We start from the raw sequence: 26,065 nt of genomic DNA on the forward strand, positions 1-26,065 counted from the left end.
ATGGACTGCCGAGAGCCGATAACTATGTTATCTCATGTATAGAGAAGTGGAGACATCTTGTCTATTCTTTCCTGATAAGTAACTTGGTTCGGAGTCGTTGATATTTATGAAGTAATGAGAACCTCGGAAAGTTCGTATCCTGCGGCAAGGTCAGCGTGTTGCTTTTTAGTTCACGCCGGGCGGGTACGAGTCCACTGGTTGGTATTCAATACAGGATAAAACAATGTTACATCTGCAGTGGAGGACTTCGATGTTGGCGGACTATTTTCCCCGCATGTAATATTACAGTGTTGAATACACCGGAATAGTGGATCTACTATGAACTCTTCTAGATGCACCCGATGGCCGACTGGCGATTGAGATAGAGATGCACATGTAACTCAGAGTTTACTGTTCCTGAATAACAATATATTGAATTTAAACCTGATAAGACCCGTATTTGAGTCAGCTCAATTGCATTAATGGGAATCTTCCAAGGTTGGAAATACCCGAGGTTGGAAAATAACCCTACTGACAGATTGAGGCCTCCTATTAATTTCAAATGTTGAATCTCTGGGATCCTGGATTATTACATACTATTTCATCCACCTAAAAAGCTCATATTGAATATGTCCATTTCATAGCAGTTTCAGCGCCCAACCTTGGAAATTCTATAAAAACTGATTCCTCCAATATATCGATTGCACCCGAGGTTTATTCATGTCTATTTTACCGATTTGATCTCAATTCCCTGCAAGAGATTTATGACTTGCGGTGCATGGAAGTAGGTCCGGCCTGATTCTGTTAGTTAAAAGGCTTCTAGGTGACTGGGTGTCGATGTATACATACCTGGTGGCTGGGAAAGATTAGCGTATCCGCAATGACAACATTCTCTCGGCGACCAGCTGCGAAGACAATAACCTCCGCAATATCATCACCGGTAAGTGGTTCACAGCCCCTGCAAAATATTAGCTGGATTGCCCGAGTTGACTCTGGATGAGAACGTACTTGTACACAGCATCGGCCTTGGACTTATCGCCGTAGAATCGGACGACGGAGAATTCCTTTCATCAAGTTAGCTGGGCGCATATGAAAAACAATTGAAAAGGGTCTCGTACAGTCTCAACTTGACCGGGGTCAATCTCGATGACACGAATGCGGGTCGCAATGAGCTCCTTGCGAAGAGAGTCTGTGAACGAGCGCACAGCGGCCTTGGTAGCGCAGTAAATACCGCCACCGGGGTAAGCCTCACGACCGGCAATACTGCCAACATTGATGATATCTCCACGACCACCATCAGAGCGCTTCTTGAAGATAGGCAGGATGGCCTGGGTCATGTTGATAAGACCAGTAACATTGGTGTTAAACATGATGGCCATGTCCTGGGGATCAATATCAGGAGCTTGAGCAACACCCTTTACAAGACCACTAATTATAGATTATCGCGTTAGTGGAATCTAGACTGGTTGATAGTGCCCCACCCAATTTTCGTTATCAGAACCGATGACTCACGCATTGTTGACAAGGACATCGATCTCCTTGAAGTCCTCAGGCAGGGAAGGAACAAAGTTGCGGATCTCCTCTGGGTTGCTAACATCCAGCTTGACTGGGAGAACCTGGACGCCGTCACCAACTTCCGCCTTGATCTCAGCTGCAACCTCCTTCAAAGTATCAATGCGACGCGCCGTCAAAATGAGCTTCAAGTTCTTTGGAGAAGTACGGGCGAATTCCAGTGCTGTACTCTTCCCAATGCCAGATGAGGCACCTGTGACGAGAATAGTCTTGCCTTCGAGGCGCTTTGCCATGGCGGAAGCCATATTGCGACGGAAGAAATGGGGGTGAACTGCTAGAGCGAAAGGGTTCGATCTAGTGAATCGAGTTGAGAGGGAGAGGGGGGTTGAGGATGAAGATAGGAGTCGAATTGATCGTGTTGAAGCTTTGATATGGTTCATAAAGCCAAATGGAAGAAAAAAAAGAAGTGTAAAGATGATTTGGTCCGTAAACCGAAAGAAACAGCCGAAAAGCGTGCGGGGATAACCATAACTAACCCCTCCTGGCCTGTGGCGTCATATCGGGTTATGTAATCGGCTAAACTTTTGACCTATTGTAGAGATAGTGAGCCGGTACCTTGTCGAAGATGATCGGGGGTAAGAATATTTGATATTCCTATTCTGAATAGTGATCCTGAATGGTTAAAGTGTGTACGATGTTCAAATTAGACATGGCAGAAGCGTGGGTGGACCTTGTATGTATAGTATATCGAGGTTTATGCCAGTGGAGTAGGACCTCCCGATGAAAGGGTCCTTCAAATTTGCAGTGCTGCCAGTGATGATATCCAGAGGTTGGAGAACATTTCAAGGGCCATTGAAAGTTTTCAAATATTATTAAATAAGATACATTATGCAACCAGAAGTAATAGCAGATCAAATATTTACAGAGAGAGATATTATTCACACTGTACAGGCCAGTTCATCGGGCACTTTAGTATGCACAATTATAGCTTGAGAACCGGCATTGTCGAGTGCTTTTGCTGTTTCATCCGAGAGCTGATTGTTTCAAGCCAGCCGCCAGGGCCTGCAAGCTCCTCGAATGCCTGTTGATTCGGTGGTGCATCCCAAAAGGACCGGTCACGGACTTGGTCCGGCGAGTCAAGATCATGCTCTCGTTGATCGACGATGTCTCGCAAAAGCTTGCGGACTCGTCGATTAGTGTCCAGTCCCGCAATTTCCATGTCTTGCAGAGAGGAAACCACTGCCGGAAGATCGTTGCAGGTATACCAAGAGAAAGTCATCAATTCTTCATAAAGCTGTGAAGACGTCCCTAGGAAAGCAGAGGTGCGGCCATTTGCTCGAACCGCTGTTCGGAATTGACCAATAAGGGGAGACTCAGGGAAGTGGGTGCTGAGGACTCGGAATGCAACTACCAGAAGTCGTGGGTATAGTTTCGCTACTACAAGCCCGGCTGGGACTGCGGCCGGGATATTCAACGGGCCAGAAAATACTTCTCCGCTGTTGGACTGGTCGACTTGGTGCTCATTAGGAACACCATCAAGATCGGAAGAGGAGGAAGATGTTGCTCCTCCTACATGATCAGGGATGGTGAAAATTCGCTCCTTGCACACTTTCCAAACAGCGGAATCGCTTTTTTGGTCCTCCATGGCTTGGAAAAGCTCAGCCTCAATTTTCCTCAACTCTCGTTGTACGACCATATGGATTGCCGCTTTCATGGGGACAATAGGATCTACCGTTGTTCGCGAGCCAGGAGTTGTAAATCCTAACTCGCTGAGATGAATTCCCTCCTCTTCATCACGAGGCTTATCCCGATCTTTAATTGGAGTTTCTTTCCGCTTGCTCTCCGATCCATGTTTTTGTGATGCACCATGTGTAGTAGTTCCAAGAATGGACTCAAAGTGAGTTATTGTTTCACTCTCTTCTGTTTGGGCATGGTCCGTTTGCTGTTTATTCCACCGCGACAACAAGCCATCAAATGCATCTCGCTCATTCCGAGTAAAGGTTCTGGACTTGGACTTCTTGGTACCAGAGTCTCTTGACCAGGGTTTATCGTTGGTGGGGTATGAAGCAGGGGCTGTCCTGCCGCGTCGACGTAGATAGCTTGTACGGGACGGAGAGCTTTTAGTGACCTTCTCTTGTAAGGGGTCAGCATTACTAGGGCTACCTTGAGCCAATGAAGAGTTATTGGTGCTTATTTGATCATCCTTGACAGCCTGTTCATCGGTGGAATATTGATATTGGGACCGGCCTCGCGTGAGAACAGATCGAGATACAGGCCAAAGAGTTCGGGTCTGATAGAGAAATGCGGTAGGCGAGGTAGATGTTGAAAAAAGATACGCCTGTCGGGGAAAATTCGCCATTTGAAGTTTGAGAAGAAAAAAATGGTTGGAAAGTGACAGTGATAATGGCATTGGGTAAGGCCAATGAGAAGTAAAAGCACTTTTTTTACGTTAAGTGGTCACCTGACTTCGTGTTTCCATTTCGCGTTTCTTTAAGCTTATCTTATCAGTGTTAGACCAGGGCGTGGTCACTATCCCCACATCAGACAAATTCCACGCGTAACCTTAATTCTGCGATAGCCCTAACCGCCCATAGCTCTAACCACGCACTCTATATCCGCATCAAATATATCCTTTCCACGCACCATTAACAAACACGCATGACTTCTAAGTATACTATTTGAACTCACAACGTCTATTTCATTCACAACCATGGTCTTGATAGATATTAGTGAATATGGAGAGCCCAATTTCCATAAGGACCCTTTGTAAGCTTCAATTCGATATCACAGGACAATAGATGTCGCCTAGTATACTTAATATGGCTCATAAAGTGACGCCTGACGCCTGCCTTGCTGTCTGGGAAGTGAGAGAAACAGACAACAAGACGCGACACTCCCATCTTCCTTCTGCACCACCCCCAACTCCCGCATCACCAAGTGGTAAGAATTCCCAAGAAGAACCCCCGAAGTAAAGAAAAGATCTCTCAATAACATTTCGAATAACGGGAGTTCCTTTCTTACTTCACCAGTCACTCTATCTCCAGCATCTGACCGCTAATCAAGAAGCAGTCAGTTGTGTGAATGAAGCCCTATATGAGCAGTGAACAGGACTAGCTAACTCCTTTGTTATTTGAAAGCTAGAAAAACAATGAAGTACCACGAATCCCCCCCTCACCGAAGTGGAGAGGCAGGAGACTGCGCTCCGAGGAGGCATGAGCAGTGAAGAACTCGGTCCTGAGTTCTTCCTGCTCCCTCCTCGGCTGCAGGTCGAACACCCTCCCTTCTGGTGGATCGACGAAGAAGAGATCGAGGAAGAGGAAGAAGTGGAGGAGAGGTGGTACGAGAGTGATGAGGTCGTCGAGTGGAGCGATGGCGAAGAGCCAACCACAGGAACCACGGGGGTGCACACCGGCATGCGTAGACCATCTGCGCATACTGCTGAACCCCGTGGTCCTGTGGCAAATCTCACAGCACGCACATTCGATCTAACCGACATCCAAGAGACAAGTGATGCAGATCTGAGAGGAATCCGCCAGGAGCTTGGCCGCCTGAGGTGCGACAGAGGCTTTGGCCCATGGGGTATGATAGCAAATCAATTCAGTTTCACCTTGGTTTAAAGAAGACTTAAGCTGACATGGCACGTTTACAGAGAACAAGGTCACGCATGGACAGATCACGTCAATGGCCATACATCCCACCGAAACAAAGGCGTTGATCTATGCAGGTGACAATGATGGCCATCTAGCCTTCTTCGAATCCCCAGGCCAGACAATGGAGCTTGGGTATCCTAGCCCAATTGTCGATCTGTACAAACCTCACAATGATACCATCTGGTGTACCAAGATCCACCCCGGAAAGCCAACCAGTGTCTTCACAGCAAGTCAGGACGGAACCATCCAAGAGTTTGATATCGAAACCCAGCTCTCATACAAGAGATTCTGGCCACTCCGCAGACAACAAATTGGAGGCGTCACCTGGCTTGATATGGCTCCCACAGAGACCAATACTCTTTACTGGACGGAGGCTCGTGGTTTCTCAGAGAGTGAAGGCTACCTTTGCATGTACGACATGAGAACACCTCGCAATCACACTCCTGAATGGAATATCGGCTACTACACACCGATGACTGCATGCAGTTTGTACCCTCCAGAAGCGTATTACTTTGCCACTGCCAGTGGCCGCCTCTACACGGAAGTATGGGATCTTCGTCGAATGGATACCCCCACACCGCACCCTGTTGCACAGCGCTCCGCCCCATTGGGTGTCGATCATGTATCTTTCAATACTGAGGGTCAACTCGTCACGTCTTCTCACGAGAACAAACTGAGAGTCTATGACTTCAAATCCTTTTTCAGTGAAGAGCAACCCCCTAACAGAGCTCGATCACCCTTCGACGATGGAACCCCAGCCCCACCAACCTTCCTACCCAGCACCGTGATTGAGCATAGCTTCCAATTCTCTGATGTGTCTAAAAGAATGATGTATGGCAGAAATTTCCTCCTCCCTCTTCCATGGCTTTTTACTAATCATATTCTTGTCCTGCTTCTAGGCGCTGTGTTCGTCCCCATTGGCATCCCACTCCCCAATATGGTGGCCAGAAGTTCTGTATTCCAAACAGAGATGGCTTCGTTGACATCTTTAACGCAAAGGGTGACCATCTTGCTCAGCTTGGTGGCTACGGCATTAGCGATATCCCTCTCGTTTCGGTCTTTCACCCAACCAATAATTGGGTTGCAGGCGGTACCTCCCATGGAGAGATTGTCTTGTGGACGTAGCCATATCCTCCAATATGGCCTGACCTACTTGCGGTGTTCTACCTGCCCTTGGCTAATTGCGGTATCCTTGTTTGACAAATGTGCCTTTCTTTGTTGTCTTTTGTGTGAATTTGTGGCCATAGACCGCATTGCTTATAAGGCCTACCTCTGCACATTCTTGTGGTGCTGTCATAAAAAAAACCTTTCTTTTCTGGCTAGCGAGGTCTAGCCTTGGCAGTCGATGCTAGTATTGTTTACGCAGTCAAATCCATCGAACTGAAATCTTTTCTGAAAAGTTTCCAATTCTCAAAAACATCGCATAGTACGTAGTAGCTAACCTGCATCTATTGAACCTATTGCAAGTAATCACCCAACGCTGACAGAATGGGCGAAAATAGTGCGTATCTCACTGGTACTGTTGTAGTAACGGGAGATGAAGCTTGGAAGGCATAGATAAAAAAATATTGATGGAGTGGGTGATATAGTATTCTCCAACTACCACTCGACTAAAGGATATGTAACAGAAAAATTAATTTTGTCCAGATTGCATCCTAGCAACCATAACGCCATGTTCAACCCGGGTTAAAAGAAAGTGTTGCACAAAATGGAGATTGCCTTAGCCCCAGAGCGGACTGCTGTTGATATTTGATCCAGGCACTCCGGGCGTGAGTGAGGGGCAAATACAGCCTGGGGGAATGTTGGTAGTCGAAGACCACCCAGAAGGAGGAGAGGGGACAGATCGCCCTAAGGCACGAGCGATAATAGTTGTAGGACTCGAGACTGCACCTTCACGGGCGTGGAGAAGACCAAATCGGAGGAATACCTCGGAGATAGTCACGAGGATAGAAATGATAATCAGCACAATAATGATCCATGTTTGGTCTAGTAGAATAGTGTCATTAGCAAGTAAGTCTATAGGCATCGGTAATGCAAGGGTAACATACGAGAGGTACGACTGTCAGCTATCGAGTCAGAAAGGATTTCTGCGAGGTCCAGGAAGACTCGGCAGCGTTCGTTGAGAACCTGAATCCGTGGCTTGATTTCGAGGTATTCGCGTACGGCAATGTAAAGTGGGTAGAGAGTGGGCTCACTCTCCCAGAAGAAATTGGGAACGTCAAGCATGTTTGATGCTAGAATCAATTCGTTAGTCAATTTTATCACAAAAGGGAACTGCGATGCTGAGAAGAAACCTACAGAGATTGACCTCGACTCGGCTTTTGAATAGACGACCCAATATACGGAATACTTCCTCCCGTTTCATGCCCAATTTTCCAGTCATGGCGAGGCGGCGAGGAACATCTTTGGCATCTGTCATTTGGCGAGCCATCACCTCTTCGAAGAAGCACAGCTTCGTACTTTGAGAAATACCGTGGCTAATTGCTAGTTTGATCATATGGTCTCCGCTGCGAAGAGTAATCATATCATTGTAGACACGAGGGCGCGAGATCTCAGTAGAGTACTCGAAGTGGAATTCTTCGGTCTCAAAATCTTCCTCATGGAGAGGCATTGTAGTCAATGGGATGGGGGTCCCAGTGGCGGAGGATGTTGCAAATGCTAGATCTGCCAGCAGATCCTTTTCTTGTCGCTCCGTGAAATTCCAGAACACCACGACCCCGTAGCTGAACACGAACATTTCAGCAACATTGTAAAGTGTCCGGGCAGGGGCAGGGGGCTTTGGCGGCTGTTGTGGGGTTGCCGGCGGGGAACCAAGATCCCGTAATAAGGTGTGACTATCATCGGTACTATGTCGGCGTCGTCGAGGCGGCATTTCATTTGACTGTTGGTCGGACTCCGAGGAAATGTAAGTATGATTCTCAAATCCGTTTGACTGCTCAGAAGATTGGCGGTCCTCTCGAGTATGATTATTTTCCTCAGAATTGTGTGTCATGAATCTTTCTTGTTGATCTTGGTTGGGGGTATGATCGTCAGAATCCCGAGGGGATGCCTCTGGATGGTGTTCATCTCCAGAACGATTATGACCTCCGACAGAGTGTTCTTCAATTTCGCCAATGTAATCATCGTGGTGGTCACGAAGTTCATTGCGCTCAATCTCCTCATCGAGTAAGGACTTGCCGCCGGGGAATTTGACAACGGGACTGCTTCGCAAGCGATACCCTTCATGACCGGGCAGAAGTGGAAGGTGGTAGGCTGTGTAGAGACAGTCATCATAGAGTTTGGTGCGAGCGCCATGCCATTCTTTGACAAAAGATGCCACGGATCCCATTTTGTATGCCTGTGCAGTGCAATACGCGGTCACTCGGGCAAGTTTCTCTGCACGTCTAGCCTTTGGTAGTCGCTCAGCATAACTCTTCGCTCTCTCGGGCGCAATGCGACGTTTTCGGTGCAAGTCTTCCTCGGCCAGTAAAGGTGAAATATCATTATCCACGCCAAAATCTCCGCCGAGTCGCTTCTGCGATAGCAATTGTCGCCTGACAACTTCGGGATCCATGCCTTTTTCTCTCGCCAGCCTATCCACCAGCTCCTCATCCACCAGGTCGTTGTCGTCTTGCACATCGTCATCTTCATCCTCTGTTGTGCTCTCGCCTACACCTGCGGTATCGGGCAGGAGGACAAGTTTCTCACTAACTTTCGTTGTACGTGGAGGAAGACGTGGCTGGGCTGCCAGACGCCCAATGGTCCCGGTAGTACTCGCTAGGGATCCCGAGGCTCCGCTGGCATTTCCCATCAGGGCGCCCGAAGCAACACGACGAGATCTGGAGATGGGCGGCGGGTGGCGCTGCTGCATGGATGGTACATCGGAGGCATATTGCAATACATTGTCAACAGTAATAAATCGAGTGGCGGGCGACCGTCGTCGACGTGCAGTTGAAGCGGGCTGCTGGTCTCGGGAATCCGTAACCTAAATAACAGCTTGGTTTAATATCTGCATGTCGGAGAATAATTGCTTTTGTGGAAACCACCACCACAAAGGGGACTTACCAGTACAGTCGGACTCCGCTGACTAGTACCACGACCACGAGGTGGGGGAGCCATAGTCAGAGGTATAAAGGAGATCAATTGGAACCCGAGACCTCGATGATGAGGAGATTCGATCTTTCCCAGTTGGTATTCCCCCGTTGAGCTAGACCGGATTTAGACTAGTTTGGTTAAACGGTCTGACGTAATGAGTGCCTTCCTCTTTTGGACTGCGCTATAAAACAGCAATTGATATCAATCTATTCAAGTTTTCTTCTATTAATATTATATTTATTATATTTCAACACATTTACAGGTATCCTTTGAATGAAGGACTTTGAATGGAGTCATTCGCTATCTGAACTCTCTAGCTACATTTTGTTGATTCAATTCGTCAAATCCTCTCCCGATGTCACGTCCAAGTCACCTTACAAAATGGTCACAAATTCTCCCTTAAATTTGAGGGAGAAGCTTCCCCGGTATTGACTCTGCTCTGCTGGCCTAGTGGTTAAGCGGCTGGCGACGCGTTGGACAAAGGTATTGAAATTGTGGTGTGCCAGGCCCAGTTTCGGTGGCAGAGATAATACTGGTGGGTGGGAGGGATCTGGCTGCGGCCAGGGTATCAATCTTTTTTTTTTAGATTTTTTGGTTTTTTCACCTATTATACTTCTAGCCTCCCTCTTTCCATTTCAACTTCTAGATCATCAAAATAAAAATAATTGAGGAAGATAGAAGAGATTCTGTGATGGAGATGGACGTATCAAGTGAGGCTATCCATGCTGGTTCACGCATTTTTGATTTTGAAGCTCCTGGGTTCGATCCCTGACCTTGCTGGACTTCTTTTTTTTCTTTTCTTGTCTCTCCATAGACTCAGAATTTTGGAAATCCTCTTGAATTATTTAGAATCCAAACTGCCAGGTGCCCAGATAGATCTCTCAATTGTATACCAAATAGAGCGTGGATCGTATACTCCGATTTCGCCACATTTTAAACACCCAGTATCGGCTTAACTATCACCTAATAGCGAATAATTTGAAACTAAATGACTATCAAGGGCTCCCACAATGAATAGCACTACAGTATTGACAAAGTTTCCCAGGGGGTGCCGCAGATGGTGACTACTACTAGTATGTTTTTTAATCATCATGCTTCATTTAAAACTTCCATTACAAACATCTAAACCTGGATCTTCCTTCAAGACATTCGTTTCACAGATTACTACTCCTATTCGGCGAATATCTTCCTTTCCGCCTCTGACCCCCTTCACGGTCCTTTCCACCCGCATCTATTCCTTCACTGCTTGTCCTTCAAAGCTGCCCGAGTGCCCTGCAGACCCCGCACTACCTCTGTCACAACTGAAACAGTGGCTGCCTAGGTATACAACTGTGTATCCTATTAAACACATGCATCCCACTGATACAACATTGAGACTCTTCTCAACTCGCGAAGGGACGATCACAAGCTGTCTTCAATATATGGAGCATTGCCCTTTCCCTCAGAGAAAGACATCTGTCACCAAACTGAATGTGCTTGTTTCAACGACCGCTCTGCCCGTGATTCCGATACATAATATCACAAAAACAGTCCTTGTGACTGATGTGAGACCCACGGTGTACATTACCAAGACGACGATGGCGCTTGTGACTGTTTGCCCTGCATTATAAAATTAAGGAGCGACGCCGAGCGATTCCTAGAGATGTACACCATGTACATCTAGAGTTCCCGTGTTTCTTTCTCTTTATCCCATTCATACATATGATAAACCTGTGAATTTTTAATACTGAATTTGAATGAAGTGTATTATTCAGGTGTTCAAGATCAAAGTTAATTGAGTCCCAGTGAACTGTAAGTGGTTGATTATCCTGGAGCTCATTAGTGTCAAACTGCGCTACATGACCCATTGGATTGCCAGTGCAGATCATTATACTAGACTCAGGCTCTAGAAAAAGAGCTCGAAGCCTGATTAATGCATTTTGACAAATATTCCCCGCAAAGGGGCAAATGTTCCCATGATTCTAGAAAGATCGGCGAGATGTCTGAACCCTTCGGGAAATGCAAGCGGATGAAAAATTCCACAGGGCTTTTTTGTGGCTTGGCGCTCCGTTTTGCCGCCGACAATGGAAAACTTGAACAAGGGATACATATTCACTAAGAGGGAATACTGAAAAGAAAACTCATATTGTCTAGATCTAGTGTACAAGTTGGATCATAACGTTTGCTCCGCTCAACTCTGGATCCATGGGTAAGATAAGAAATCGGATTTGCCTTCCTATTCTGATTCCATGAGTCAACATCGAAACTTGAAATGGAATTTGGTACCTGAATTCTAGTTCATGTAGACATGCCCCACGCCAAGTCAACCCCAGTTGCTCAGATTTTGCTTCGGAACCGGTCCGGCACCGGTCTCCTAATCCATCTAGGAGCCATTGATGGGTTTGCGCGTCACCCTATGTCCGCTCACGAGCCTTCAAATCAGACATTGGAGCTTTGTTCTCGCAGGATATGATGCCCAAGATTGTCAATGCGCATAAGTTCTAGATTTCCCTCTCCGGTTTACATTGCGAATATCAAGACGCATGCAGCCGGGATTGTTGATTGATATTGACTTTGTCCCAAATAACACGAGGTTCGACAGACTTGTGACTGCTACACAGGAGTCGGCTTTATGTGCGAGATCGAGTATGAAGTAATAGTATATGGCGTTTGCAGATTCGTATTTAGCGTGCCACTGAGAAATCCCTCTTATTGAAATGTCTAGCTTGGCTCCGAGGCTTAACATATGGCAAAGTTTACTACAAAGCCGTCTTAACCGAAATGCTACTGATCAACACCTGACCCTACCGCATTAGAATAGTAGAATATCCCAGACTTTTCACTGTATTATCCAGATCAGTACCGCACACAGAGCCCTGTCAAATTTAGGGCGTAAAGAATGAAAAGTGGCAGACCAAAGTGGAGACCATACCCACAATACGATGGAGTTTCATGGAGTTTTATTTGCCTCTGACTCCAACTTTTGCATGGGACCCTGTGAAAGTGGAGCTGCACTGGATCTCCTTTCGTATTTTTTTTATTCAGATGGCGCTCTTATAGTGAGCCATCCCACCTGGATCTGCATCTAGCGCATTTTTCTGTCTTTTTGATGGGCACTCAGAAACACCACCATGACGGATCATTTTGAAGCAGAAGAGAACTTGCAGAGAGCTCTTTCAGCTACCCGTTAGTTTAAATCACTAGACCTTAAAGGCCATTACTGAACAATATCCTAGAAGATGTAGCTGTCTCTTCTCATGAATCACAGCACTCACATGATTCGGATGACCACTCAGAGGTCTTGCATGAGCCTATCCAAGAACGTTATGAGAATCCATCATATTCTCGCTTTCGAAGGGTCGCATCGAAGACCATCATCTCGTTTGGACCCAATGACCCAGACAATCCTGTCAATTGGAAAAATGTAAGACAATCCGGATTCGAATCGGATCTTTATGGATTCAATTCTGGAATTATCCAAAACCAAAACAGCTTAAATGCTAACCGTTTTAACAGAGCCGTAAGCTTCTTGTTCTCGCTGCTGGTGTGATGCAGGTCATGAACAGTACTATCGCTTCTTCAATCTGCAGCAATGCAATCCCAGAAATTGCAGCTGAGTTCAATATCACAAATCAGGAAGCTTTAGTCTTGCCTATCTCCATCTTTCTTATCGGTTATATCCTAGGCCCCCTGCTATGGGGTCCTAGCTCAGAGTACTTCGGACGCAGACGTCCTCTACTCATCGCATACTGCGGTTTCATGATTTTCATGCTTGCGTGTGCGGTAGCGGACTCATATGTATCCTTGCTTGTGTTTAGACTCCTGAATGGAATGATGGCATCTTCACCAATCGCTACTGTCGGTGGATTATTTGCCGATGTGCATGACAACCCAACTAAGAGAGGTCGTCTGATGGCATACTACATGGCTGTAAGTACACCGATTTCCATATGATTTGCCTTTCCATTCCCGAGTCTCCTAACACAGCCTAGTGCACTACATTTGGTCCAATTGTTGGCCCCTGGGTCTCAGGCTTTGTCGCAGTTGTGAGCTGGCGCTGGTGTTTCTGGATTGGACTCATCTGCTCTGGTGCCTCATTCCCTCTCGTTATTTTCATGCCGGAGACATATGCACCAGTGATCTTGAAAAGACGAGCGCAGAAACTGCGAAAGGAAACTGGAAATTCTAGCATCGTCTCCCCACTGGAAGTAGACAGTCGAGACATTCGCCAAATGTTCCTTATCACTATCTCACGCCCATTCCGCATGATAATTCACGAATCAATTGTGTCGCTGACGTCTCTTTATCTCGCCCTTGCATATGCAATCTTCTACCTTTACTTCGAGGCATATCCAATCATTTTTCAAGGTTTGCAAAATTCTATCATCTGCATATGCAATCAGCCGCTCTCACATACTAATTAAGACAACAGATCTATATGGTATGAGTGCTGGTGTATCCGGGCTAATGTTTTTACCCAGTGTGTTGACCTTAATTTGAACAAATTTGAGAACTCATTCTAACACGACGAATATAGTTGGTTTTGGAGCTGTCCTAGCCTGCTTCGTATTCATATGGTACGATGGATATCTAGCCCGCGCAAAGGCTCGCAATGCACCCTGGGCAGCAATTGAAGAATACCGTCGACTTCCTCTTGCCTGTATCGGCGGCCCTTTATACGTCATTTCCTTATTCTGGGTCGGTTGGACGGCCTCTCTCGATATTCCTTGGGTCGTCCCCTTCCTCTCAGGAATCCCCTTCGGAATGGGCTACCTGTTGATCTTCATGGCGATGCTCAACTATCTCACCGACGCATACGAGACTCTATCCGCGAGCGCACAATCAGCTGCCAGCTGTACACGAAGTATCCTAGGCGCAGTGTTACCTCTTGCTACAAAGCCCATGTTCAATCGATTGGGCATTCATTGGGCTTGTAGTCTTATCGCCTTTCTCAGTCTGGGTGTTTCCATCATCCCATTTGCGTTTATCCAGTATGGAGATCGGATTCGAGCAAATAGCAAGTTCTGTCAAGAGTTAAAGCGCATCAAGGAAATTGAGCGCATGGAACTTGAGCGAGAAGAAAATGCATTCGAACAAACTGGTGATTTGGAAAAGGTTCCTACGACTCATACTGGTCCGATTACCAGAGTCGATACGGCTCGCAGTCATGCTGCCTCGATTATATGCTGAGATCCTGCATGGATGAATCGACCACATCTCGGTTTGAATGATTGGTTTCGATTTTAGGATCTTGATTTGATCCCACACATTGCATACCCCTTGGTTCACTGTTCAAAAGTTCTTCATGATTTTTTCATTCATGCTCAACCATGATCGGTTCATACGCTTATTTTAATGTTTATACCCCAAATTTCGATTCGATCATTTACGGAGCGACATCAAGTTCCCACACAAAAAAGGAATCTTTCTGGTTTCTTTTCTCATGTTGCTTATCACACATTTATGACCATACTACATATCATGAGCTTGAGTTTACTTAACATACTGAGATAGTCTTAATAGCATCAAAATTGAGAATTCAAAATTTGAATGAAACTTGAAGCTCGTTGTCGACAGGAGATCCCCCGAGATTTAATAACAATCTAAATTTTACTCCCTCTTGATTCCAACCTTTCCAACGCGACGTAGACCCCAAGCGCTAATAGCAGTAGCGGCAAGCAAAAGTCCAAAGCAAGCCCAGAATACAGCCCGATAGCCAGCCATGAGCGCATCTGGCGAACTTTTATTTTTGTAGTGAGACCCGTCTGTCACACTAGCGGAGATGATGGCAAAGACACTTAGTCCAATGGATGTTCCAAATTGGGCGACTGTATTGAATACAGCACCTGCAAGACCCTGTGTCTTCGGAGAGAAAGAGTCTGCGATAATCAGATTTGCGACAGTGAAAATGGCTAGTTCAATTGGTCAATCAAGGCCTAATATCACTGAGGAATAGGATGTGGCGGGTCTCTTACCATCTGCAGACACGGGTCCGAGAAGCATCGCCCAGAAAATATCATACCACCATGACCATTTGGGATCAATGAGAGCCATAAGCAATGGTGATCCAGCGGATAAGATCGAAGTGACCAGCACAACGTAGTTCGCACGAAGACGATGTATAAGCAATCCAGTTCCAATGTTGATTATGATTCCAATGATGACATTTGGTAGGAAGCGGAGAGCTGCCTGTAATGCTGATAATCCTTGCACTTCTTGAAAGCTGTTTTACTTGTTAGCCTGGGCTGTTGAGCTGTCTCTCTTTTGAACTTACAAAAGACTCAAGATGGTTTCCATCCCGTTCAAAACAGCCCATGAAAAGAAAACCATTACACAAATCGTGGTAAAGGCTCGATTCTTCCACAACGAGTTTGGGATCAATGCTGGTCTTCCTGACTTTTCTCGCCATTCCATCCAAGCCCAGAATGATGGGATCATGGCAGCCGCTACTGAAAGCAAAGCGATATTTGAAGCGTTTTGGATGCTCTGAGGATGGTCGGTGATATTTCTGTAGCGTGTAAGCTTGTGGTATTAGAAAATCGGTAGGGTGTTTAACTCACGAGAAGACATAGGAGATAATTCCCAAGCATGCACTAGAAAGAACGATTCCTACCCAATCAATTTCAGTTCGGAGTCGACTAAATGAGAAGCATTCCCGAGGTCTGTCAGTAGGTAGCTTGAAGAAATTGACAATCGTCAAGATAAATGTAGCTCCGGCACAAAGATAGTATCCGAATCTCCATCCCAGAGTAGAATCCTGAAAGATTCCACCTAGCACAAGTCCAACCGAGAAACCAAGTGGCTGGCCGAGACCAAGACAGGCAAATCCATAGTTACGACGCTTTCCTGTGGACATGCTGTCTGTCAAAATACTAAATGCCGTTGGAAGACACATTGAAGTTGCTATTCCCTGGCATGTCCGAAACATGATCAATTGGATTCCTGTCTCCGCGACACCGCATGCCAAGATGAAACTGGCCAAGAGAAAACATCCAATCAGGTTAATCGACCTGTTTCCAAGGAAATCTGCTAGTGAGCCGGCGAGAAGCAGACAACATCCATTGGCAAGACTAGTAAAGTCAGTAAACCGAGCTCTGCAGAGTAATGGATAGATAACTGGGTACTTACGAGTATACCGAAGAGGGCCTTATAATTGATAATTGTTATTTCCAAATTCTCGTCTCTTGGATACGATTCATGAGGTACTCACCATAACAGAAGATTGTCAGGTAGGTTTAAATCTTTTGCGATGCCTGGTAAACACACCGTTAAGAGGCCACTACTCATACTGCCAACAAAAGTGATTCCTGTGAGTGTGGCGACCAAAGTGAAGGCCCTGATTCGAGAGAGATCTTCAGCATCTCGAATTTCGGATTCTTGTTCCGATGCCGATATTTGAGATCCTTCCAATGTGATATGGCTCGAAGCATCTTGAACTTCAAGTTCCAACGATATCGTTTGGCTTTGTGTATGAACTGCAGTCGCCATGTTTGGCAAAACTCAGTTGAAACAGACTCGGAGGTATGAGATTATGGCAATCTCAGAGATACCTCAAAGATGAACAGAAGAAAAAAAAATCATCTGTCTTATGGATCGACCTCGATCTGGGGGAAATTATTAGTCACAGTATATGTGGGGCACGCCTTTCAGCGACAAGTGGAGCCAACCTGGAGAGAATTGGTCTCGGACTCTCGGTTCTCGGACTCCCAGCAGTGAGATCGACATAAGTGAAGGATTTGGAAGTGCATAATAGCAGAGTTTATTATCATATAAAAACAGACAATGAGTAGCTATTCATGTAGGATTTCGGATCAACCTGGCAAATCAACAGCAAATCAGAGGTAAAAGTAAATAAGTCTATGGTCCAATATGTAAAGGGAATGAAAATGAAAAATAATCAGCGAAAGTAATCACAGTGAACAAAAAGTAAGCTCATGCATGAGGCAGTATAGGGTATATGATGCGGAAGTCTAGATCTTAGACAATGGTGGCTTATCCTGCTTCAAGCGCACAACGCCCTGTAATTGTCGGTCAGCTTTCGAAGCGTAATTAAATCTAAAAAATCGACGTACCTCTTGCGTGCAGGTTGCGATTAATGTTCCATTCTGCGACCAGATCTTCTGGATCGCCAAACCACGGCCTTCGCCGGCCCATGGGCTCTCCATTTCAAAGAACATCCATTCGTCGGCTCGGAAGGCCCTAGGGTTGTGGAAGTAAATCGAGTGATCCAGACTGACCATCATACCGACTTCTTTATGGTCCTGGGTATTGGCATTGCTCAAGGCCCCTTCTAAACGACGTCGTAAATCTGCGGCCTCTTCCTCTTTCAATTCCTGGAGCGCCTTTCGGATATCTTCATCGTCGAGGTCCGAAGGGTTTTTTAGCGCCTTCAGAAGTTGTTCAAGCTCAGCTGGTGATGAGAATCGAGGAATATCGTGCACACGAGAAACTGTTCCAATAAAGAAACTGTCGGTTATGTACGCGAGCGCGGATAGGTGTGCCTGGAAGCCACCTTCTTCCGAAACACGGCCACGAGCCCGAACGAATCGTCGAACTCTTTTATCCTCTGGGTTCTGGGTTCCTATTCATTTGTGAGTCGCTAAGTCTCCGAATTTCCGAGTGACCTGTAATCAACATACGATTGATGATCCCTGCCTTTTTACTCTCAAATGGCCCACCTCCGGCATCACTCAACGCTCTCACAGTCCCTGGTAATGTGTCCGGAATCGATACATCTGGCATAGGAGTCGCATGGTTCAATGTCTTCTCGCCGCCGCTGCCGACTCGACTGAAGCTCAATGTGGTGGTGAAAATGGGGCGGCCTCGTTGACGCGCTTGAACAGTTCTTGTCACAAAACTCCTTCCGTCGCGGACGCGCTCGACGTGGTAGAGAATCGGTAGCTCCGAGTCTCCCGCAAGAACAAAGTAACAATGCATGCTGTGTACGGCGAAATCGGCAGGGACGGTACGCATCGCGGCGGATAAGGACTGGGCGATGGCGGCACCGCCGTAGATTCCGCGGGCGCCGGGAGGATGCCACAGCGGGCGCGTGTTGGTGAAAACATCCTATACGCGACACTTGTTAGTCTCTCAAGTGGGATTGAATTGCGGCATAAGCGGGTATTACTGGGCCGAGGTCCACCACGGGAGTCAAGTCGAGGACATTCTCGATCGGTGCTTTGGAATGATCATCTGGAGGGGCTTCAAACAGGGTAATGTGGTTTGTCATTGTGATAGGAAATTGCGCAGATGCTCGAGCGATGGATAAAAGAGGGAAATGATGTTAAGGAGAGAATAAAAGTGAGGATGTCTACAACTGAACGGATGACGCCCGGGCGGCGGCGACCTCCAACTTTTTGTAATCGAACCGAGGTCCATGCCCGATTCGGCTTGGCGCGAAGCACTATTCACAGCACAAGTATGGATATTCGGAAAACAATGTACATGAGTACTATGATACTAAATGTTCTTCTGCTATTTATCCTATGTCCGGTAATCCATATACCATACACCAGAATTTAACACCTTCAAGTTGGAACTTGAACATATTTTGTCTGAAGTTAATAACTTGAACATCCGAGTAGTGATAATGGGATGTACAGTATATAATGCCAAGATTCATAGAGACCAAAATCTTGAAACTCCAGCTTGAACTTCCGAGTCCAAGGGTGAACTTGAAGTCGAGCTTCAAGTTGAAACTTAGATCATTTGGTCCTCAAAATGATACGTATTATACCTTCGGAACCTACTAGACTGAATCTACTACCACACAGTAGTAGCGCCCCGGGGCCTAGTACAAATTCCGAGTCCATATGATTCCCGAGGTCCCGAGGTTCAAGTTCAACTTATGGAACTCATAAGTGTACCCATTCAAGGTTGGACTAAATTCTAAGGCCATCAGCTTGAACGTGTTGAAAATAGTAGAGTAAAAATGGGTGTTTGGATCTAACATTGCGTCGCGTGCAAAGGTTATTCAATGAACTGTTACTCCATAGTAACATCAAGTACCTATGCACTCCATCTGGGCAGCTTCCAAGGTTGGGTAGGATTAGAAAACATACTCCGAGCCTCTTCAAGTTGAGTTGGTCAGAGATCATGCCCTCCTCAGGCTACTAGTACATACTACATACTCGTAGGGGTGGAGTCATACAGCAACGCGTATTCAAGTTTTTGTAGGTTAGTAACCTCAAGTTGAAGAATTATCACTGATCATAACTTGAAGCTCCTATGGATGCATGATGAAAATAACCTCCAAATGTTGGAATGGCTCAAATTCCAAGGTTATTTGAGAAATAATCATTTCCCTGAGCTCATGGGAATAACTATCATATAAATCCTCTAGACCAAACTCAGGCTGTTTCTTAATGTATATTAGTCCTATCTAGTGCTGGCGAGGACTCGGAGTCGTGATATAGAAATTTCTATAGCTTCAGTATAGCCAGACTTGCAATTCTTGGTATATTTATTATTTAGAGCTCTGGAGTGCCCAGGTGATTGACCATTGGATTGTGCCCATATTAGAATAATAAAAGGATCTATTAAGGTGGCTTATATCTGCACGGAGCTCAGGCAGGTAGGTGCATGTGGATATCAATCTCCCGACTAGACCGGATGCGGTAGCTGGGGGATTCTGCAAGGAATCAGAGTGACCTGATCGAATCAAGCCCAATTCCAGGAGCCGAGTCAAGTCTGAGTCCACAACAAGATCATCTTTTCCAAGATTAAGCTTATCCTCGGTGAGATGTTGAGGGAAACTCAACTCCGCCGAGAATCGGAAGGGAATTTTCCCGACCATCAAGCTCAACCTCAACGACTCAACGTGGAATTTGTTATTTGTTTATCCTCTTTGGGATTCGGTGGCCTGTGACTCATGAAAGTACTTATTTGTTCTCTTATCCTTTATTTTAATTTTTTCTCTTTTTATTTCACTAGTATAAAAAAGGGACGATAAGCAGAGGCTGCAGAGCTATCACACTGTTATCAGATTGGGGGAAAAAATTGGTTTCCCTCTCCGCTTCCGCTAATTTCTTCCCCTCTATTTTTTCTAAAAATTGGGAACCATAACGGACAACAGGAATTATATGGGGATATAAAGAGAGGAGAGATTAATCAAGGTATGATCTAGACTTTCCGGATATTTCTTTTTCAACTCTTGCGATCTTAAGCGGATACGATTGACCTCGGCAACGTGGAGCGAGCGCTTTCGGATCATCGCCGGAAAAAGGTATTGACTCAGAGATTGATCTATATATGCAGGTCCACCAAGTCAATTGTTTAAGGTTTCGCCTATAAGTAGGCCTTGGATGGTGAAGTTCTTTTGAAATATTAGCTGGTGCAATATTCGGTGCTACGGTCCCTCAGAGGAAGTCCGTCAAAATGAGCGCCGAAGCATCTCAGTCTGCAGTCAGCGGGAGCAAGGAACCGATCTCTGAAGATGTTTATGAGCCTCCGCAGGATCAAAGTGAATCAACGACTGGACCTAATCTGGAGCTTGAACCTGGGGAGTTCAATGTCGATAATGTCGAGCGCATCTACAGGTAAGAGAGAATCCAATTGATTGACCCATGCAGATATCTTACCCTGACTATAGTAAACTTGACTGGCGGATCATTCCTGCCCTCTGGGTTCTGTACTTTATGACTTCTGCAGTTCGCTCCAATGTCAGTTTGGCGCAGACCATGAATGAAGGTTCTGGTCACGACCTGGCAAGCGTCCTGCACATAAACAGCCACCAGATCTCCACAGGATTGGCGCTTTTCTATGTCGGTTATGTGGTTTTCGACCTTCCATCTAACTTGGTTATGACTCGTTTAAGTCCACATGTTTGGTTGAGTCGTATTGTGATCAGTGCTGGACTGATCGGTACCTGTATGGTCGCCATGAAGGCGGCCTGGAGCTTCTAGTATGTTAAATTTCTCTCACTAGTTGATATCTATACTAACAAAATGTCCTAGCTTGCTTCGTCTGCTTTTGGGTATCGTTGAAGCTGGATTGTGGCCCGGTATGACATACTACCTGACTCTTTTCTATCCACCCTCTCGAATGGGCAAGCGCATTGGTCAGTACTTCACTGCTGCGCAAGTCTCTGCCGCGGTAGTCGGCCTTGTCTCAGCAGGATTTCAAGAGATGGATGGTGCCCGCGGCTATGTTGGATTTCAGTGGATGTTCCTAATATACGGAGTGCTTACCATTGGCCTTGGTTTCTCTCTTCTCTGGTGGCTACCTGATCGCCCTATTACGCCAGGCGAAGAGCACCCTCCTCGTCGTTGGTTTATGCGATGGGTTCCAAGCACCAGTCCGGCTCTAACAGGCCGTGATGCAGTCATTCATTACCACGAAATGAAACGCGTCTACCATGCTCCTGCTTGGAGTCTTCGCGATTTGCTACATGTGTTCATGGACTGGAGAATCTGGCCATTGTTGATTATGTATTTCGGTGTTGTTGGTGTTGGTATTGGCGTTCAACTCTACGCCAACTTGATCATTGAAGCCATTAACCCATCGTTGAGTGATGTGGATATTAGCTTGCTCACTGCCCCAATTTGGATTGTAAGTATATCCCCTGTCACCTTCTTCATTTTTCCTCCTAACAGTTCTTAAGATGGATCTTATCGCAATTGTTCTGGTGACTCCATTTTCCGACCGTTTCCATCGCCATCGCGCTCTATTTTTCTCGATTCCAGTTCTGCTCCAAATTCTGGGTCTTCTTCTTACAAGTTACGCTGGAACCGACGCAAATTCCTGGCCCAGGTACGGAGGACTGCTAATTGTGGGCTTTGGTCTCGGTCCGACTGTACCCATCACCATGACGTGGACAGCGGAGATCTTCCAGCCTCGTCATGGCGAAGTCGGCGTCGCAGCTGCCTCTGCTGTGGTCTCCGGCTGGGGTAATCTGGGTAGTATCCTCACTACCTATGCATTGTATTCCGGATGGGCGAGTGATGCCAATGCACCAGGCCGACAGAAGTACCGAAAGAGTAACCTGGTGATGGTGGGAATTCTGATCGCGAGTATCTTATCTGCGGTGATCATGCAGGTGGCTCTTCACTTTACGGAAGACCGGTACCGTCAGACTGAGGATGAGACGGATGCGATTGATGGAGCAGCTCGCCGAGAGGTTCAGCAGCGTGGATTGCAGGGACTTGGGTCTGGAGTGGGGAGATGGCTGAAACGCGGCAAGGGTCGGGGTGACCAGGAGTAAAAAAAGTACTAATATTTAATGTGTTTGTCTTTGATATCCAAGTTCATTTTGACAAAACTTTTCAAATTACTGTGGTAATGGATTTCTTCCGCCAAGTTTGCCCAGAGAGTGACGAGCATCTGGAGTCTTGGTAGGAATATCATTACTGAGTTAAAGGAGGAGAAACTTTGCTACAATCTAATATGACACACTGGCATTTTGAAATAGATTCCCAGTTCACGGCTTTTTCCTGGATATAAACAACCTCCTATGAATATATCGCAATTTGAATTTCCTTGATTTTGTTCCGTCCAACATTCTTCAGCGGCCAAGCTGCCGAAGCGCGGGAAGTCGATGCTAGGGCCGACCTTCGGCCACCATAGTGGATCTGGAGTGCATTGTAAGGTGCGAAGTGGAGATCAAATCCGAGCAATTATCATATCAGAATTCTCTGGATGAATAACGCCGCGAACTACATTTATCAGTCGGCCCTCTCCGCTGCCCCGCCATATCACGTGTTGACCCCGCCGCACTGATCTACCGTATAGTAGTTGCAGATAAAAGTGATTATCTTTTCGGAAAAGGCCTGGAGAAAAGTCAAAAAGCACTGTTTGAGTCAGTCGTGCTCAACTGGTGCTTCATCGCTGATCAGTGGTGGTCATTTATCCCCGCTGCATTCGGTATCGGTAGCGAACGGATCTTGCCTTGTCAAGTGGATCTGCAAATTCTCGTGAAGGACCTTGGCAGTGAAGAAGCTGATAACAGCAGAAAATTCTGTGACAGAGGTATACACACGTTATAGAGCCCACCATATATCACAAGGCTCTTGCCTCCGTGATTTTCACTGACTTGCAACCTCTTGGCGGTAATTTCATCTCGTCGAAGTCGAAAAGTGGTACTAAGCACTATATCAAAAGAGTACTTGAGACTTCTGGGCAGCAGATCAAGGCTCCCAAAGTCTGCATAATGACATCTTCAACCGTGGATGTTTCGGCGGAGGAACGAAGCATAGATAGTAACACAAACTGGGGGCTGAAGCCTTTGTTGCGCCGTGCTGAGCGCTCTCATGGCCGGATGCCAGGTCTTCGGAAAATACCTTTCCGTGCTCTGGCGATTATAATATTCATCGCGTTTTTGAATATCTTTGTCTGGGTTGCGGCCGGAATCGTGCTGGTATGATCACCCTGGTTGAGAAAGATGAAACGAGTCTGAAATGCTAACTATTTGACAGCACTACCATCCGTATGTTGGCCTAATGCTGCATGATAAGACAGCATGTCTATCTTCCGATTGCAAGAGAAGACACTAACGATGTTATCATATTAGTTCGCTAGTTTCCACGGCAGCTCTTGCATACTCTCTGGGATTGAGACACGCCTTTGATGCGGATCATATTTCCGTACGTGATTCTCTCCGCATAGATTGAAAATGATCTTCAACTGACCAACTCAACTAGGCAATCGATTTGATGACCCGAAGGCTACTGGCAACAGGTCAAAAGCCTGTCACTGTTGGAACTTTCTTTTCTCTTGGGCATTCCACGTGAGTATCTTCATCTCGAAAATGCAAGGACCATGACTCATTCAGGTATAGAATCGTCATTATCACATCCATTGTGGTCGCCGCCACTGCAGCTGCGGTGTCGTCCAAGTTTGACAGCTTTAGCACGATCGGAGGTATCATCGGTAGTTCCGTTAGTGCGGCATTTCTGATTCTGCTTGGACTGATGAATGGTTACATTCTCTTCAAGTTAATCCGACAGATCAAGAAAGTCTATCGTTTACAACCAGGAGAGGAGGACGAAGCTTGGAAGATCGAAGGAGGTGGTCCTTTGTTCTCCATCTTGAAGAAGATGTTCAAATTGATTGACCGGTAAGAAGCCAGCTGGACTGACCTCATCCAGTTTGCCAATACTAACAATGTCTCAGTCCATGGAAAATGTATCCTCTTGGGGTTCTGTTCGGACTTGGATTTGACACGTCATCCGAGATTGCGTTACTCGGAATATCATCGATCGAGGCTGCCAATGGAACTTCCTTCTGGGTCATTTTAATCTTCCCTGCCTTGTTTACTGGTAAGAAACCCACTACTGTTCCACAAAACATGCACTCACCGCTCCTCTCATCTAGCCGGAATGTGTCTGTTAGATACTATCGATGGAGCTCTCATGTTCTCGCTTTACATCCAGCCTGCAACAAACTTCCTCACTTCTAAGAATGGCACTGAAGTCTCTGAGGCAGTATCTGATGTTGATGACGATGAACTTCCTCAGTCGAGAGACAATCACAGGGACCCTATAGCGTTCCTGTACTACTCGATCGTCCTCACCGTCTTGACCGTTATCGTTGCGCTCGTGATTGGAGTTATTCAGCTCTTGACTATGATACTAAACATCACCGATGCTACAGGCAAGTTCTGGGACGGTGTCCAAATTGCTGGCGATTATTATGATGCTATCGGTGGTGGTATCTGCGGACTGTTCATCGTTTTTGGTGGACTGAGCGTATTGGTATATAAGCCATGGAGAAGATGGATGGATCGACGTCATGGACGCACCGTTGAAGTTGTGAATGAAGATGAGCGGTATCATGATGAGACTCCCGAAGCGGCAGCGGACACTGACACCGTGACTGGGGGCGTTTTTGAGACTGCCGAGGACACTATTCATCCGGATGAGCAGAGCAACACTGTTACTAAAGGGGCAATCTCTCGTGTGACGGCCACTGAAGAGACACAGTGAACAGGAAATTGTATAGATAAAAACAGCAAACCAATAGTGTGAATTGAGATGACTGTATGAGTCGCCCGTTAGATCGGATACTGACTCTCCGTGCATTTGTACAACCTCACGCTACATAAGCTTGAGGTCTTGGAACCGTCACTGTCCATATGAGCACATGTTCGGAACCTTGGAACTGTGGACCCAGATGCTGTTCACTCGGTTATCTTGGGGAGACTTAAGATTGGATAAATTTCAAATCACCAGAGTCATCCATCTAGACTTGTCTCAAAAATCAAGAACTATTCGTTCCAGCTGTTTGTCCACACGCAGATCGTGTGTCACTTCAGCCGGAATTTACTAAACGTTCTTTCAATGCGGAGTACATAACTTGATGAACATTCTAGTCTATCTGGCATATAAACCCAGTAATTCTGCTGATGAACCTCAACTCTACAGGTCTTAGTAAATATTTGCCAAAATTGAGATCATTTCATCATGAAACTTTCCATTCTACTCCTTCCCCTCACAGCTCTGTTGGCACATGCTGCGCCCGTGGATCCTAATAATCCCCAGGGAATGACACCATGTTTGGTATGTGACTAATCTACAGAGTTTCAATCTCATTTGCTCACTCTGGGAAAGCTTGTATGCAATGAGCAAGCCGCTCTCGCAGGAGGGTGCTACAAGGGCTACCTAGACAAGGACTGCACATGTCCTAGTGTCCCGTACCTGGATGCGCTGAAACGATGCCTCAAAGCTGCCTGCCCTTACTCTGACTGGGAAAGTAAGTTAAAGGTTCACGTCAAAATTCTTGCAATTATACAGCTTGCTGACATTGGCTGAATAGTGGCTATCAAATTGCATTTTGAAGTTTGCAAGACTCCCCTTCTCGAAGGAACTTCACTGGATTAGTTTAGCCGTTGGCAAAATTTCGGAAATGAGTCATAAGGTCGGGACAAGAAGAGCTGG

At 46.2% G+C, this 26,065-nt stretch overlaps 10 protein-coding genes across 10 annotated transcripts; 5 read left to right on the forward strand and 5 right to left on the reverse strand.

Moving 5' to 3' along the window:
• Positions 1–798: 798 nt before the first annotated feature.
• Positions 799–1,931, reverse strand: N7483_001524 (NAD(P)-binding protein; the record flags this gene model as incomplete). Its single annotated transcript, XM_057084961.1, has 4 exons — positions 799–937; positions 988–1,043; positions 1,098–1,407; positions 1,492–1,931. The coding sequence occupies 4 exons, from the start codon at positions 1,929–1,931 to the stop codon at positions 799–801; spliced, it is 945 nt and encodes a 314-aa protein (XP_056951110.1).
• Positions 1,932–2,473: 542 nt separating this feature from the next.
• N7483_001525 (uncharacterized protein) lies at positions 2,474–3,850 on the reverse strand (the record flags this gene model as incomplete). Its single annotated transcript, XM_057084962.1, has 1 exon — positions 2,474–3,850. One exon carries the CDS (start codon positions 3,848–3,850, stop codon positions 2,474–2,476), a length of 1,377 nt encoding a protein of 458 aa, XP_056951111.1.
• An 853-nt stretch (positions 3,851–4,703) lies between these two features.
• Positions 4,704–6,266, forward strand: N7483_001526 (WD domain protein; the record flags this gene model as incomplete). The annotated part of the gene is made up of 3 exons (XM_057084963.1): positions 4,704–5,070; positions 5,141–5,972; positions 6,041–6,266. The coding sequence occupies 3 exons, from the start codon at positions 4,704–4,706 to the stop codon at positions 6,264–6,266; spliced, it is 1,425 nt and encodes a 474-aa protein (XP_056951112.1).
• Positions 6,267–6,861: 595 nt separating this feature from the next.
• Positions 6,862–9,239, reverse strand: N7483_001527 (RMD1 family protein; the record flags this gene model as incomplete). Its single annotated transcript, XM_057084964.1, has 4 exons — positions 6,862–7,127; positions 7,190–7,375; positions 7,440–9,105; positions 9,186–9,239. 4 exons carry the CDS (start codon positions 9,237–9,239, stop codon positions 6,862–6,864), a joined length of 2,172 nt encoding a protein of 723 aa, XP_056951113.1.
• A 3,086-nt stretch (positions 9,240–12,325) lies between these two features.
• Positions 12,326–14,384, forward strand: N7483_001528 (MFS transporter; the record flags this gene model as incomplete). The annotated part of the gene is made up of 6 exons (XM_057084965.1): positions 12,326–12,380; positions 12,431–12,618; positions 12,711–13,124; positions 13,187–13,562; positions 13,627–13,674; positions 13,732–14,384. The coding sequence occupies 6 exons, from the start codon at positions 12,326–12,328 to the stop codon at positions 14,382–14,384; spliced, it is 1,734 nt and encodes a 577-aa protein (XP_056951114.1).
• Positions 14,385–14,804: 420 nt separating this feature from the next.
• N7483_001529 (major facilitator superfamily domain-containing protein) lies at positions 14,805–16,682 on the reverse strand (the record flags this gene model as incomplete). The annotated part of the gene is made up of 6 exons (XM_057084966.1): positions 14,805–15,106; positions 15,170–15,417; positions 15,469–15,702; positions 15,755–16,264; positions 16,323–16,340; positions 16,405–16,682. The coding sequence occupies 6 exons, from the start codon at positions 16,680–16,682 to the stop codon at positions 14,805–14,807; spliced, it is 1,590 nt and encodes a 529-aa protein (XP_056951115.1).
• A 482-nt stretch (positions 16,683–17,164) lies between these two features.
• On the reverse strand, positions 17,165–18,423 carry N7483_001530 (uncharacterized protein; the record flags this gene model as incomplete). Its single annotated transcript, XM_057084967.1, has 4 exons — positions 17,165–17,212; positions 17,267–17,775; positions 17,834–18,260; positions 18,322–18,423. 4 exons carry the CDS (start codon positions 18,421–18,423, stop codon positions 17,165–17,167), a joined length of 1,086 nt encoding a protein of 361 aa, XP_056951116.1.
• A 2,147-nt stretch (positions 18,424–20,570) lies between these two features.
• On the forward strand, positions 20,571–22,395 carry N7483_001531 (putative MFS transporter; the record flags this gene model as incomplete). Its single annotated transcript, XM_057084968.1, has 4 exons — positions 20,571–20,731; positions 20,785–21,096; positions 21,149–21,743; positions 21,796–22,395. 4 exons carry the CDS (start codon positions 20,571–20,573, stop codon positions 22,393–22,395), a joined length of 1,668 nt encoding a protein of 555 aa, XP_056951117.1.
• A 945-nt stretch (positions 22,396–23,340) lies between these two features.
• N7483_001532 (HoxN/HupN/NixA family nickel/cobalt transporter) lies at positions 23,341–25,114 on the forward strand (the record flags this gene model as incomplete). The annotated part of the gene is made up of 7 exons (XM_057084969.1): positions 23,341–23,547; positions 23,606–23,616; positions 23,701–23,773; positions 23,831–23,916; positions 23,968–24,246; positions 24,303–24,448; positions 24,504–25,114. The coding sequence occupies 7 exons, from the start codon at positions 23,341–23,343 to the stop codon at positions 25,112–25,114; spliced, it is 1,413 nt and encodes a 470-aa protein (XP_056951118.1).
• Positions 25,115–25,680: 566 nt separating this feature from the next.
• N7483_001533 (uncharacterized protein) lies at positions 25,681–25,939 on the forward strand (the record flags this gene model as incomplete). Its single annotated transcript, XM_057084970.1, is given in 2 exon segments — positions 25,681–25,687; positions 25,707–25,939. The coding sequence occupies 2 exon segments, from the start codon at positions 25,681–25,683 to the stop codon at positions 25,937–25,939; spliced, it is 240 nt and encodes a 79-aa protein (XP_056951119.1).
• Between the last annotated feature and the right edge of the window lie 126 nt (positions 25,940–26,065).

This window comes from Penicillium malachiteum (assembly GCF_028827825.1).
Source record: "Penicillium malachiteum strain IBT 17515 chromosome Unknown utg000001l:1.0-8184562.0:1.0-8186909.0, whole genome shotgun sequence".
In the NCBI taxonomy this organism is placed as follows: Eukaryota; Fungi; Ascomycota; class Eurotiomycetes; order Eurotiales; family Aspergillaceae; genus Penicillium; species Penicillium malachiteum.